Source organism: Juglans microcarpa x Juglans regia, chromosome 1S, assembly GCF_004785595.1.
Source record: "Juglans microcarpa x Juglans regia isolate MS1-56 chromosome 1S, Jm3101_v1.0, whole genome shotgun sequence".
Taxonomy (NCBI): Eukaryota; Viridiplantae; Streptophyta; class Magnoliopsida; order Fagales; family Juglandaceae; genus Juglans; species Juglans microcarpa x Juglans regia.
In genome coordinates, this window is record NC_054595.1 from 20,773,731 (window position 1) to 20,788,794 (window position 15,064).

General features: G+C 33.8%; 1 protein-coding gene across 1 annotated transcript; it reads right to left on the bottom strand.

Annotated features, from left to right (window-relative positions):
• Positions 1 to 361: 361 nt before the first annotated feature.
• On the bottom strand, positions 362 to 1,831 carry LOC121246901 (deoxypodophyllotoxin synthase-like). The gene is made up of 3 exons (XM_041145219.1): positions 1,340 to 1,831; positions 936 to 1,257; positions 362 to 826 (listed from the first exon to the last, which is right to left on the bottom strand). Exons 1-3 carry the CDS (start codon positions 1,702 to 1,704, stop codon positions 584 to 586), a joined length of 930 nt encoding a protein of 309 aa, XP_041001153.1. The 5' UTR covers positions 1,705 to 1,831; the 3' UTR covers positions 362 to 583.
• Between the last annotated feature and the right edge of the window lie 13,233 nt (positions 1,832 to 15,064).

A 15,064-nucleotide genomic window follows, 5' to 3' on the forward strand; every position in this document is an offset into this window, starting at 1 on the left:
TAGCACCTTCGAGCTAGCACTAGTCAATTTTCAATGCCTAGCTTAATTGGAGACTGGAAAAAAGTCTCGAATTGTTGTGTGGGTATAATTGATCTTGACTAAATGTATGGATAAAAGTAATAGAAAATACATGCCACAAATAAATTTATGAAATAGACGTTAAAAGAATTTACTTCTTTTTATAAGTTTAAACTTTTGAGATAAGTCATAATTTTACATAGTATTAAAGTAAAAGTTTTGAGTTCGAACCTTGACTCAACACTATACTTATTTAATTAAATATTTTACATGTTGGACTTACTCATTGATAAAGAGTGACCCATACGTATTAAGAGAGAGTGTTAAGAATATATATAATACAAATAATTAAATCTATATATTCTCGTAAACTTAAATTTTTGAGACATGTAGTAATTTGACAAAAGGCATTGTTTATTCTTTATATTTATTATTATTATTATTATTATTACACGGTGAGATTACAACGTGAAAAGTAGCCTTTTGCATCACATCTTATGCAATTTATCACCATAGTACCATACAAACACACTTGAACAGCCGGCGAACAGGACTAGTACTTGAATTAACAGTTAACACCACAGAAGGATTTGAGTGAAATTTCTTTCTGAATGAGAGCAACTTGTGCTTTGGCATATTCACGATTGTTAAAGGGGTTGTACTGTAAAGGGTGTTTCTCATCAACCAATTCTTCTGGCACATGTATCGTCCCCTCATGGAATGCAAACGTCCCCAATGAGTATCTCTCCTCATTTTCCACCAACATTACTCTATGCAAGCTTGCTTCTATCCTGTCGTTGCTCCATACCTTGCTCATTTACAAAACTTTACTAATTAGTCATCATCAGTACTCTACTTTTACCATCTGAAACCCAATACCAATACTAAAAAAATACCAAAACATCACTCATTTTTACCTGGAGAGCATCACCAGCCAAGAATAGAAAGGATGAAGGCGATGGATCGAAGCCAATCCATTCACCATCCTTAGTTTTTATCTCCAAACCCCTCACTCGATTTTGATGGAGTATGGTGGTGAAGTGCTTGTCCGTATGGGTTTTAATCCCTTCATTGTTCCCGTCCTTCTGATGTTTTTTGTATCTTAAAAGCGAGAGAGTGCGAGAAGTAAGCTCCAAGTGAGAATCATAGTGTTTTTCTGCACCATAGTTTTCAAATACCATTCTCGTCACCATCTCATCCAATTCCGTCATCTTCTTCACGTATGCATCAGCACTCTCACTAATCAAAATGAAAAAGAAATTAAGTCATGTTACACGATACAAATCCGAGAATGAAACAGAGGAGGGGACTAAATTATTACCGGACATGATCATTTCCGTTGGGCCAGAAGATATTCGTCAACTTTCGAATCACTTCCGGAGAGGTTGCGTTATCGATCATCATGCGTTCGCGGAGAGGACTCGCGACATAGCCATGGAAAAGCTTTTCAGAGGTAACTTTCTCTTTGGTTTCTGTGGGGAAATCAAACAACTCCTGTGCTGCACCAAAGATAGCCTCGTGAAGATCCAGAGGAAATTTGTTGCCAAGTTCTGCTGCAAAACAGCCGTACTCCTCGAGTGCACGGCAAACATCGTTGCGAACTTTCAGCCATGAAGTTGTACCAGGTTTCAGGTTCTCGTCAGAGAAATCAACAACCGGAATCTTGGTCTGTGTTTGGACGGCCATGGTTATAAATTTCTTAATTTTTTGAAAAACTAGGAATTGGCTCGAGGGCTGCAAGGCGAAAACTGTATGAAATGCATTGATATGGGCAGTGCTATTTATAGATATTCATATCTGTCAGTTCAGTGGTACTGTGTATGGATGTAGTGCCACTGTAGAGTGCATGACACACGAGTTCGCACTGATTTTCTTTGCACAGTTAGGCAGAAATCTTATAAAAGTTGATACATTATATTTACGTTACAATATAGATAATTTTACAATTTAATGTATTATATTAAATTAAATTAATTTATAAAATTTTTTTATAAATTTTTTTTTTTAACTAAAATATTTATATCTCCATATTGACTATAGAAACTCCCCTGCCGGCATGCCAAGGTAGATAGATATATAGGTTGTCAAGAGTAATTTTCAACATTAACTACCGCGCCTACATATGACAGTCAAAATTGAAAAAAGACACATTCCAGATTGCGGGAGCTGTTTCGATCTGCCTTCTCAACAACTCATTAATGTAGCCAAAGTTGATGTTGGTAGCAATTTAAATAAGGGAAGGTTATTAGCTTTATTAAGGACGTCTTTCGTATCACTGACCTGTAGCAGAGTAGATAATGGCACGGGTGTGTCCCGTAGGACTCCGATGTCTAAGTTAGAGAGAAGTGGTATCAATATAAATATACGAATGAATGTTAAATACATTACCTTTAAGTGTTAACTTTTGGAATATAAAGTGATGATAATGACTGACATCAGAGTCTATCTTAGATAGCATTCGAATAAATTGGTAGAATAACCTGATCAAACAAAAACATTATTTGTTCACTACATTATCCTTCACGAGCCTGTTATAGGTTGCATCCCTGAGCTTGCAAACTAGTCCCGATTTTGGAAGTTTCAGATTTGGGCCCTCCAACACATGGGCTTATCCCTTCGGGCTGAATATCCCTTCCAAGTTCATTCAACGCCCAAACCATTTTTCAACAATTCTTGAGTCACTCAATTGAAAATGAGTAAAAGTATACTGCTCAATGCCTCCACTCGTGCTGCTACGATACCAGTTACAAGTTTTAGATGTGTGAATTTTGTGCATATTCTTTATTATAAAAAGAAGATTCATAAATAAATAAATAAAAATGTACACTTTTTCACGATATATAAGATTCACTACACTACATGATATATATATATATATATATATATATATATATAGCCAAAAGTCTAACAACATTGCTAGCTAAGTGCTCGATCGATATTCGATGGTCCCTCGGTTGAGCGACATCGCGATCTCGGGTTTGATAGACACATCATGAGACTTGTTTTCAAGAGAATGTACAAGATCTTGTTTTTAAAATTTTGTAAGTCCTATTTGAATCTTGATTGGAGCCGTATCTATCTATATAAGGTTGCTTATAAACGATTTTCTAAATGTGAAAAACATTATTTAAAAAATCAAATTGTTTATTTCTTACTATCGAAACACTATATTTGATCATCTTGTTCCTGGAGATTGCCCGGTGAATTCACTGGTATGCTAAAGTTTTAGTTGAATGAACGAGTTTATTCATCATGGAGAGGGGCTATAGAAGAAACCTAAGGCTCGAGCTAAGTTTTTGTAAGTACTTATAATTTTATGTGCAAGACTCATTTTGTCAGTTTTACATTGAATTTCAAATTTTATAATTTTCAGTGTATCAATAACTAACATGTAGAGAAATGAGTTTTTTTATAAATTCTTCTTAAATACAGCTAGCATTAATTGTTGTAAGAACTTAAACTAAGGTTACGTTTGGATGTTGAAATGAGTTGAGTTAAATTGTGAATTAATGGTAGTATTTTGGGCATTGTAGTGAGATAGATTTAACTTTTTTAAGTTAAGATGTGTTTAACTTTTTAAGTAGAAATGTAGAAAGTAAGTTGAGATGAATTAAAGTCTTTTATAAGAAATTGAAAAAATAGTTGGTCACATCATTGATTGGTTTGAGATGAGTTTAGTTTGACAACCAAACGCAGCCTAAATGTTTTTTCTATAGCAGATTTATAGGTGTTGTCTAACCATCTAGAGTAATTTTCCTTCAACGGTGTTCTTTAATTATTATTGGTGACAAAAAGTCTTTGCATTCATAGAATATAACTTCAATATTTGTTTGATCTATTTTAGTGATTACCAATTAATCTCTCTCCATTTTATTTTACTTTGTTTGTTATTCCTTTCATATTCAATTAATTTGTGGTGAGATTCATATTTATATGATTTTAAGTTTTGTATTAGAAGAAAATACAATTATACAATAAGGAACAGTGGATAATAATACACTTTTCACGTTTTAATATAATAAAATTTAATTCACAAGTTAAACACTGTCGTATTAACAATATAAATAGTGTGCTCTTCGTACTAACTTGGAAATTGAGTTTTTTTATATTGGATAGATGCTGATGTTTCGATGGCTCGGGGTTTTTTTTTTTTTTTTTTTTTTGAGGGAAATAGTCAACCTGACCCATGTTTACTGGTCTGAAACCAAGTCGTAGATAAGAGAAGCTTGAAAGCCCCTGGTTTGGTGGTTCACTTGTGTTGTCTTTGACAATTTCTGTCTGGTTTTAGGTGTTCCCACAAGTGGTTGATGTTTTATCGAAGGGAAATGATACTCTTTCCATTGGGGATCCGTCGGAATTTATTATTATTATTATTTATTTAATAATTAAAGAAGTATTTTATAATAATATTATAATTTTTTTTATCTTTTTAAAAAATATTTAAAAGTGTTAAAAATACATATATGAAAAAAAAAAATCTTATAACTAACGGTAACTCCCATCTCCCACCTAGAGCCACTCTTTATAGAATTCAAAAGACAAAAAAATAATAATTCAGAATTTACTTTTATTTTGCCAAATATAATATTAAGAAAAATCATACTCATCATTTCTACACCACAGACTATACACAATTATTTTATTTTATTTTATATTTTTTTTCTTATCAACAGTGCGGTGTAAATCTTTGATTTTTACGGTCAAATTTACTTTTGTCGTTTTTTCTCTCTTCTCGAATGATTCAAGAATCAAAACGGCCTATTTTGTCAAGCTTGGCAACTGCTTCATATCAACGGACTTATTTCATTTGACGAATCGAATATTATTAATATTCTTTCCTCCTTCTAGAATTCGCCACCTTTTTTTAGTCATTGGTTCGATTAGCGAGTTTTAATGTAAGATGGGGAAATCATAGTTTTTTTTTTTTTTTTTGGAAATAACCTCTTTCATGCATAACCGTTGCTAAAACAAAGTTAACAAGCAGTTGGGAATGTCCTGGATGTCCACTATACAATCTCTGTCATTAAGGCTTTGTTTGGATTATTAACCTATCTCAACTCATTACTATAATTTTTTTTAATTTCAATATAAAATATAATAAACAATTCAACTTCTTCAAATCTCAAAATAATTATAATATTAAAAAATAATATTCTAACAATATTTTATTATCTCAACTAAACTCAATTCAATTCAACATCTAAACGCAATCTAAGAGCATCCTTCCCTAGCTTATGGGCAACCAAGTTGCCATCACGATAAGTGTGATTACAAAAACATTGTTCCAATCTATCCATTGTTGTTTGGATATCAAATATTATCATACTAAAACTGCTTTCGTCCTTCTTCTTCTGTTGTATAGCATCAACTACAATTTTTGAGTCACCTTTTAGAATCACCTTCTTCATTCCTAGTTCAATTCCACTAGGTGATGCCTCTGCCACAAGTGGATTTGGAAATGCATCTTCTTTCTTTCTCAAGGTTACCAAAAAATTCTCTTCTTCATCTCTAACTGCTGCTCCTATTCTTATTTTACAGTTTTTTTTTTTTTTTTTTAAAAATCTACAGCCACATCCCAATTTATCTTACAAAAACCTTGAGGTGGACTAACCCATATGACCCTCCCGTCTATTGCTGCAATCTGATCATTCTCTTCTAACCTTGTTGTTGCACATTCTGTCATCAGTTCACTTACTCTATGCATGACTGTCTTAGGATCAATCATAGTGTTCTTAAAAACATATTCATTTATTCTCTACCAAATGTTTCATAAAATTAGAATAAGCTCAATCATCTCCTGCTTGTTGAGTCTTTTGAACATGTCCTTAATAAACACTTTGAAATTGCTACATGTTGTCTTTGTTTTTTGAATTTTCCTTGAACTTTGACTCAGTATATCAGTTGCTGAAATACACTCTCATAATACATGTTCAGTTGTTTCTTGTTCCCTGAGGCACATTAGACAGCTTGAGTCTTGAATGATCTTCTTTTGGCACAAGTTGACCCTGGTTGGCAGTATATTCGAACATGCTCTCCAAACAAAATTCTTGGCTGCTGGAGGTATTGGCAGCTTCCAAAACCTAGTCCACTCCTCTTTGTTGATGACTCCTATTGAAGCCTCTCCTCGGTTCCTTTCTTGTAGTTTTCTAAGTAAATGATAAGCACTTTTCACTGTGAATTCTTCCTTAGCATTGCTTCTCCAAATCAATCTGTCTTCCTGATTATACTTGCTAATAGGGATTTTAGTGATCAAGCCAGCTTCTATACTATTGAAGGTGAATTAAAAAGATGTTCCATTCTTTTGTTTCTTGTTGGATGAGGTCTTCCACTCTTGCATCATATTCCAGCAGGTTATAACCAGATTGAGGTCTGTACAATATAGGTTGAGGCAGCCATGAATCTTTCCAAATTCCAACAGATTTACCATTTCCAATTCTCCAACTTGATCATTCTTGAATTACTTTTCTTACTGATAACATACTTCTCCAAATATAGGATGTGTTACTTCCTAGTTTAGCATTGAAAAAATCTGAGTGAGGGTAGTATTTTGCCTTTAGAACACTTGCTGCTAGGGAATCTGGATTTTTAATCATTCTCCAAGCTTGTTTTGCTAACAAAGCTTGGTTAAACTTTTCAAATTCTCTGAATCCAAGACCCTTTATTTCTTTAAACTTCCCCATTTTTTACCAACTCATCCAGTTCATCTCTCTCTCTTCATTTACCTACCCCCACCAGTAGTTGCTCATTAAACTGTTTAACTATTTTAGCAATCCCTTAGGAAGTTTAAAGACTCCCATTGAGTATGTGAAAATAGTTTGAATCACTGATTTTATCAATATTTCTCTGCTTGCTTGAGACAAAAACTTCCACTTCCAATCTGTCAATTTCCTTCTTACTTTGTCTAGTATTACCTTAAAATATTGATCCTTTATCTGCCTATTAAAGCTGGGAGGCCTAGATATTTATCATAAGAGTTTGTAATTCTTACCCCTGCAAACCTTGTGACAATGTCCCTTATGGAAGCCTTTGTATTGTTGCTGAAACATAGAGCAGATTTTTCTTTGTTTAATCTATGGCCAGAAGCTCTTTCACACTGACTTCTGATGTAACTGAGCCTACTCCATTCTAGTGATGAGGCTTTGCAAAAAAGTACATTGCCATCTGCAAAAAACAGATGGTTTAAGTGAATTTGTCCCTTGCCAATAGGTAAGCCAGTGATTAACCTCATCTGTTCAGCCTTGTTGAGCATTTGGCTTAGAGCTTCAGAACATAATAAGAATAGATAGGGTGACAAAGGGTCTCCCTATCTAATTCCTCTAGAAGGAGCAAAAGCTGGTTGAGGAAAACCATTGACCAATAAAGAATATGTAACAGTGGTAACACATTTAAGAATCAATTCTATCCATATTCTATTGAACCCCATCTTTGCCATTACAATCTCTAGAAAACTCCACTCCAATCTATCATAGGCCTTGCTCATGTCCATTTTGAGAGCCATGAACCCAGTATTTCCTTTCATCTTGCACTGCATTGAATGCATAGCTTCAAAAGCAAGTACTATATTATCTGTAATTAATCTCCCTGGGACAAAAGCTATCTGATTTGAAGAAATGATGTCAGGTAGGAATTGCTTCAACCTATTTGACAGAACTTTGGCCATTATTTTGTATAATACATTACACAAACTAATAGGCATGTATTCTATAACATTTGAGGGTTTTGTTTTTTAGGAATTAAGACCATGAAAGTCTTATTGATGGAACAATCCCACCTATTTCTATTCAAAGCCTTTGTTACTGCTTCACATAGATATTCTCCTATAGTTTCCCAATATTGTTGAAAGAAACCTGTTGAATATCTATCAGGTCCAGGAGAACTGAAATGGTTCATGCTAAATACTACTTCTAATACCTCTAAATACACAAATTCTGAAGTCAATATTGAATTCATCTCCCCAGTAATCATTGTTGGCATGTCCTCAACACACTGTGACTGGCCCATTAGATGAGATGTAGCATACAAATTAGTGAAAAACTCCTGAATAATGTGATTGATGTCTTGTGTTGAAAAATAGAAATTTCCCTCTTCATCACTGATCTTGTGTATGGTGTTCTTCTTCTTCCTTTGATTGGCACACATGTGAAAAAATCTGGTGTTTCGATCCCCTTCTTTGAGCCATTTTTGTTTTGATCTTTGCTTCCACTTTAGATCTTCCTGCTCCAGTTTAATATTCACATTCCTTTGCACCTGTTTGATTTCCTCTTGGTCAGCTCCTGTGTTTCTTTCTTGAAGCTGTTTCACCTTGTTGAGCTACTGTTCAATTGGTTCTTTGTAAAGCCTTTCTTGTCTTCTGTTTCAGTTGATGAATTGACTTCTACATTTGTCTAACTTGTTTATGACTTCAGTTATTGTATTCTCAGTGTTGTTATTCCTTTCCCAAGCTCTATTTACCATGCCCTTACACTCCTCATTTAGGCTCCAACTCATTTCATATCTGAAGATTTTGCTTCTTCTTCTTTGCGGCTAAGACTGAGAGATCAAATTTGTTAGAATGGGGCTATGATCTGAGGTGCAAGCTGCTAGAGTCATAACATTCAAGTCTTGAAAAATGTTTATAAAACCAATGTTGGCAATCACTCTATCTAATCTCTCTTTAGTGAATTCACCTCCTTCTCTGTTGTTAAACCAGGTAAATTTATTGCCACTAAACCCATATTATTTAAATCACTGTTTTGCAATGCTTTCCTAAAGCCTTCCATTTGTGCCAAAGGTCTGGTGATACCCCCATGTTTTTCATGTTGATGCAATATTTCATTGAAGTCTCTCATGCATAACCAAGGTCTATTATCCACAGGTTTTAAAGCCCTTAAAAGCTGCCAACTCCCTTCTCTCTTTGCTGTTATTGGGTTGCCATAAAAGCCTGTTACTGTCCCTACCCTCCCAATATTAGAATCATCAATTCTAAGAGAAATATGAGAATTGGTATAAGATTCTACCTCAATGTCATCAGTGGAATGCCACATCATTGCCAAACCTCCACTACTTCCTTTATTATTCACTGTAAAACTTCTATCAAAACCTATTTGTTCTTTATACTTTCAATCATTTCCCTTGAGCTTTTTGTTTCAATAAGAAAAAGGATGTTTGGGCTCTTTTGCTTCACCATAAAGTATAGTTCTCTAACTGTTTGAGAGTTCCCAAACCCTCGACAGTTCCAAGTAAGGCACTTCATTACTGCTGGTGGTGGGGCTACTGAGCAGCCTCCACCATAGTTTCCTGAGTTATTCTCCTTTCAGGAATGAGATTCTCTTTAAATTTTTTGGTAACACCTTAGTCATCCTCCTTATCAATATTGTCAATGACTCATTTCCTTTCATTTGGAGCACTTGATTCTGTCTCTTCACTCTCCATTTCTTCTGACTTTTGATGACTGACATTTCTTGCCCTTCTTTTCCAGCTCAGTTGTTTTGGTAAAAAGTCCACAGAATTTGATGAATGTTATCTCAAGTAAACAGGTTGGGTTTCTTCTTCTGAATTGAGAGTTTGATTGATTTGATTCCTGTTCTCTATAGACAAATCTTCCTGATTTATGTTAATAATGTTTGTCTCAGCTGATGAAACTCTATTTTGTTCTAAAGGTTGGTCAACATGTTTGCTATACTCCAGCTGAACTTTTTGTTTACCCTTATCCACGCTTATCCACGCTTAGTTCAATTTGTTCTGCAGGGTCCGTGCCTGCCTCCTTCTGAGGGATTTGGTTGTCATGATAATATAGAAGGCCCATGTTGTTATGTTCCTCATCACTTTCTTGAGCTTTATACTGACCTCTGTTACCCCTGCTTGCAGTTCTTTTGTCCCAATTACCCATCATTGTGATAGCTGTAGCCCTTAGCCACTGTCCATACTGGGATTGAACTTCACTTTTTAAATTAGTTCTACTTCTTCTCAGTACACAACTCCTAGTTACATATTGAATTACACCACAATGAAAGTAAAATAAAGGAAGTCTTTCATATTTAAATTCCACCAAAAACTGTTTCCATTCTATTTTAACTAATTTCCCTCGAGGTAAAGGTTTGGTGGTATCCAAATTAACTCTGATTCTGAGATATTTTCTCCACCCTACCCCATCCCCATCCACATCTACTGTTAATACTTCCCCTATTGAAGACCCTATTCTTTCCCCCTTCATATGTCATCGCAGCTAAAGGCAAATCATGAAGTTGAATCCAAAAGGGTTCATGTGAAAAACTCACCTCACTTTGAGGATTGTTGTTGTCAAAAGGTTGTATACATACTAGATATTTGTCAAAAGTCCATGGCCTTCCATTGATTACCCTTTCCAAGTCCACTGATTTATGAAATTCTACTAGAAATCTGTGATGCCCTATTTCATTGAAGCACAGATAACCCTCAGGGTTCCATATCTTTTTCATGGTTGCTTTTAAAGCTTCCTTATTTAGATTTTTTCCATCAACACAAAAAGAAGAAGACGCCTCTTGGACTTCAGATCAGCTCTTTTCGTTTCCTCTTTTGTTAAATCAACTACCTCTTTCTTTGTTTCGGTTAGTTTAAATCCTTCCCAAAGCCTTGCTAAATCATCTGCCATGTTTGTAGCTTCAACCGATAAGAGATTATGATAAAAGAAAGCTCCTACGCACCGCCTTACCCTTTACAGAAGGAAAGGACCTGCTCTACCCACCACCTTACCCTTTACAGAAGGAAAGGACCCGAAAACACGTACAATTTAGTCGTGAAATCATAGTTTACTCTTTTTGAATTGATATCTTTTGTAAAGTATATCATAAAGTACTATATTAAAATTGTGAATAGGGATAGTCTGATCTAAAAAATAGAAAAACATATCATGTCGGTCGTGAATGGGTTGGTTTCGACATTTAGGATGTTTTAAAATATCTGTGAATAATAGTAAAATAATTTTTGAACAGTACTAAAATTATTTGATTTAAAATATTTTTATTGAGTTTTGATAAAAAAAAAATTTGAATAAAAATATTATAAAGTTAAATAATTGTTTAAATGTAATTTTTTAATATAATTTTTGTTTTGAAATTTGAAAATTTTGTACTATTCTTTTGTATTTTGTTTGGAAGTTTAGAAAAGTTGTAATGACTAGATAATGGTTAAATGAAAAAATTAAAAATTTTAAATTAAAAAACTTTTTTATATTTGAGTAATATTGAGAATATCTAATAATACTTTAGAATATCTTGTTTCACAAACAAGTCCTTAATATAATTAAAACCATATCTAACATTTTTTATCTTTTAATCATTGAAATCTTTTCATATGATATTCAATAGTAATATACCAATGAATACTTTGCACAAAGTGCATTGGATAAATGCATATAGACAGTCGTATTTCTAGTGTGTAATCCCCAACATGATCGTTTTACTGCGGATTTGCTCCCGAATAGCCAGATTTCAATAAATTTCTCTCTTAATAATTGGATATTTTGAGCAATATTGGTAACATTTCGTACGCATAAAAATGATAATTAATTGGCATTACTATATGTTAATTACACATAAAATAGTTTTATACTATTTCAAATGGTGTTTTTCATCAACTAATTCTATGGGTGTAATTGATCCAGTTCGGTCTGATTTTGAATCTTTTTTAAACCGGTTTAAAAATTTAAGAACTGATATACGGCGATTCATCGCTGAAACCGAAATTTTCGATTTTTTCAGTTTCAGTTCGGTTTGGTTTTTTCGATTTTATGGATAAATAAAATCTTACTCCAATAAAACTATAGCAAGTAATTGACTCATATCTATCATATTATGTTATATTAATATTATATTAATTTTATGTTATAAAATTTAAATTTAAATATTATATCATAATTCAAATATTATATTAAAAGTTATAAGATTAATTTATATTATATCATAATCAAATGTTATATTAAAATTTATAAGACTAATTTTATGTTATAAGGTTAATAGATATGAATAATAAGATTGAATTCATGTTATATTACTTAGTAATTAGCATATAATATATATAATATATATGTGTATATCTACCAGTCCGGTTTAGTTTGAATCGGTGTTCTAAATATCAAAATCAGGATCGGTCTAGTTTCTAATGAGTTTTGATTATTAGGAATTGGAACCGGACCAAACACACCAATTTGATCAGTATAACCAATTCACCGATTTTTTTTTAAACCCTAACTAATTCTTCTATCACGTGTATCTTGTGGTTGCTCCTAAGCTTGTTCATTCAGGCCGGATTTTTTCCTGGCCCGGTTCGGAACCAGGATAACCAGGTTTCGATCCGAAATAAATCCGGTCCAGTACCTACATAGAAAAACCCGAGTACACCCAGTTAGAGTACTGGGTTTTAAAGCTGGAACTCGGGTTTACAACCAGGTCCTCGTTTTTTTTTTCCCTAATTTGAATGTTTTGATTTTTTTCCCTTTCTAGCAACTATACGTTCATGAATGATACCATTTTACATCAGATCAAATCTTGTATTATTCGCTCAAAGAACTAATAATTCACGTCATTTTGTACGTATCAAAAGGATAGTGTTTTCGCAATGCCCACATTGCCATTGTGATCAAGGTTTCCCATATTCCCAAAAGAGCTTCGAAATAAAGATCAAGTGTGCAATCATTACCCAACCTACAAAGCTCTTGTAATAGAAAGGGATGCAAAACATCAAAATTATATATACTGATCATTTTCAATTACTTTGGATCTTCTTTTTATATAAGAAATATATGAATTGTGGGATTTGGATTTTGGAATTATTTCAACAAAGGTTTAGTATACTGTAATATTATTATTAGATGGCTGCTAGAGACACAAAGAGATTCCACATATTGATATGACAACGTTTCCCTTCTTCTTCTCTCTCTCTCTCTCTCTCTCTCTCTTTCCCTCCCTCCTTGCTCTCGTTGTCTGCTCTCTCGGGGTAGTTCCTGACCACCATAGATAGCCAAAGGACAAGCCATCGGCTCAGATTCCGCCACCCCAGCCACCTAGTGGTGCGCGGTCCACCATGTACATGGTGTGCGAAATGTGGTCCCAGGTCACCAACGTGCACGACAAGTTGTCGTGAGCTCCACGCCGGCGGTGCCGCTTGGACCGTCAGTGTCTTTTGCCCACCTTGGGGTAGTCTCCAACTACCACGGCCAGTGCAGAGAGAGGGCATGAGTGGAGGCACGGGGGAAGGGAGAAAGAAAGAAAAAAATAGGTAGAGATGTGGCACACTAACACATCAGTGTGCCACATCAGTGTGTGAGATTTTTTTATGAGATTCATTTGTGTCTATAATATTTTCTTTATTATTAATAATGTCAAATACTGAGTGTTGAGAGGAACCCATTTTCTTTAATTACATCAGCATGTTCTCTGATGGCCCATTGTCTGTTTTCTTACTAATTTTTTTTTAAGCATTACATGCATTATAATGGAATGAAGAGACATGGGTACAACCTGTACTTGATCTTAGGGATGATGGGCTATGGAAGTAACATAATTAAGCTGGGTTATAATTATTTACTAATTGGGATTCTTGGAAATTAAAGATCAGTCCTAATGATAATAGATGATGATTATTTGATTGAAAATTCAAAATGCATATAAACAATATAATATGTGGATTTCATATAAAGAATGCAATATTATTTTATAAACAATTTATTTTAAAAAATTAAATAAATAGAGTTTGAATACTGCATCAATATTTTTTTCATGAAAAAAATTCATAATATGTAGGCTTTGATTTATATATGTAAAAAAAAAAAAAAAGATTTTTATAAACCAATTTCAATATGAGTTTTGGCCCAAGTTTGACTTGAACTAACCCGGTTCAGGTTCTAGCCTGGTTTTGAAACACAGGTTTCGGTCCGAATATACTCAAGTTCTTGGGCCGGAACCCGGATGAACAATCGTAGCTGCTCCATACATTGGTCATCTTTGGCACTTTAATTTTATCTTTAACCCATATTTCCTTTCATAAATGCAATCATATTTTCCAACAACATATCTCTTCGATGAAGATGTCGAGTTTGTCATGGAGATTGTCGGCCGCAAAGAAGAGAAGCTCAGGGGTGGCGAATATAAAGAAAATGGAAACATCAGAAGCTGAGATTTGGTCATCTTTATCTGTCGAATGTGAGCTATTTTTGAGGGCTCTGGCTAAAATCTAGCCGAATAAATGTTACCAATTCTCACGTAGTTTTCTCTATAATTAAATGGATTACTTACCCAATTTATTATATAACATGTTTTGCATATATAATATCATCTTTGAGGAATGCTATGCATCAGTCACTATCCATTTCCACACCTTATACTTATAGTTTTTTCATAGGATGTGTGAATATTTTTTATAGGGTGTGAGAGTGTTTTTCATAGAATGTGAGGTGATGAATAGTAGCGGATGAGATGAATTTTTCTATCATATTTTTATTAGATTTTCCCATCATTAATAGGAATATGCCAAGTGCACTTTTATAAGAATAATAATTTGAGTAGTTCTACATATATTTACAGTTTTACTTACACCACTCATTTTGTTATTTTCTGTTGAAATTCAAATTTTGAATCTCAAATTTTATAATTTTTAACATATTAATAACTATTATGTAGAGAAGTAAATTTTTCGCAAATACATTTAGCATTTTTCTAATTATTTTTTTAACCGTTATGACTTGGTTTAAGTGGTAAAGAACATAGTTTTACTGGTCCGGATTTATGGTTTGAATCATTGGGATGTAAATAACTTTTACGAATAATCAGATTCTGAGTAACTTTTTAAAAATTACTCGAAGTATACTTACAAGACATTTATTGTCGAGGGCCTCTACAGTTTCGAGATTAATTAGGATTTTATTCCTCAACGCCAATTTTTTGTGGAAAGAAGTATAGCTCATTTTTTGCCTTCGACACGTAGAAGTTGTAACACGACTGGTAATAGTTGCCAAGAGATTATTATAAGAGGTCCAGACTCAGAGTACTTGCTTGTATGGGCCAGCGGCCCAAACTCTAGAGCCCATGAAAAC

Bases quoted from the DNA above. Each gene is read 5' to 3' on its own strand.
- LOC121246901 (XM_041145219.1), bottom strand. From the start codon at position 1,704: ATGGCCGTCCAAACACAGACCAAGATTCCGGTTGTTGATTTCTCTGAC. The intron at 1,258-1,339 runs GTAATAATTTAG...CATTTTGATTAG, and splicing joins AACGGAAATGATCATGTCCG to TGAGAGTGCTGATGCATACG. The intron at 827-935 runs GTAAAAATGAGT...TAAATGAGCAAG, and splicing joins TGGCTGGTGATGCTCTCCAG to GTATGGAGCAACGACAGGAT.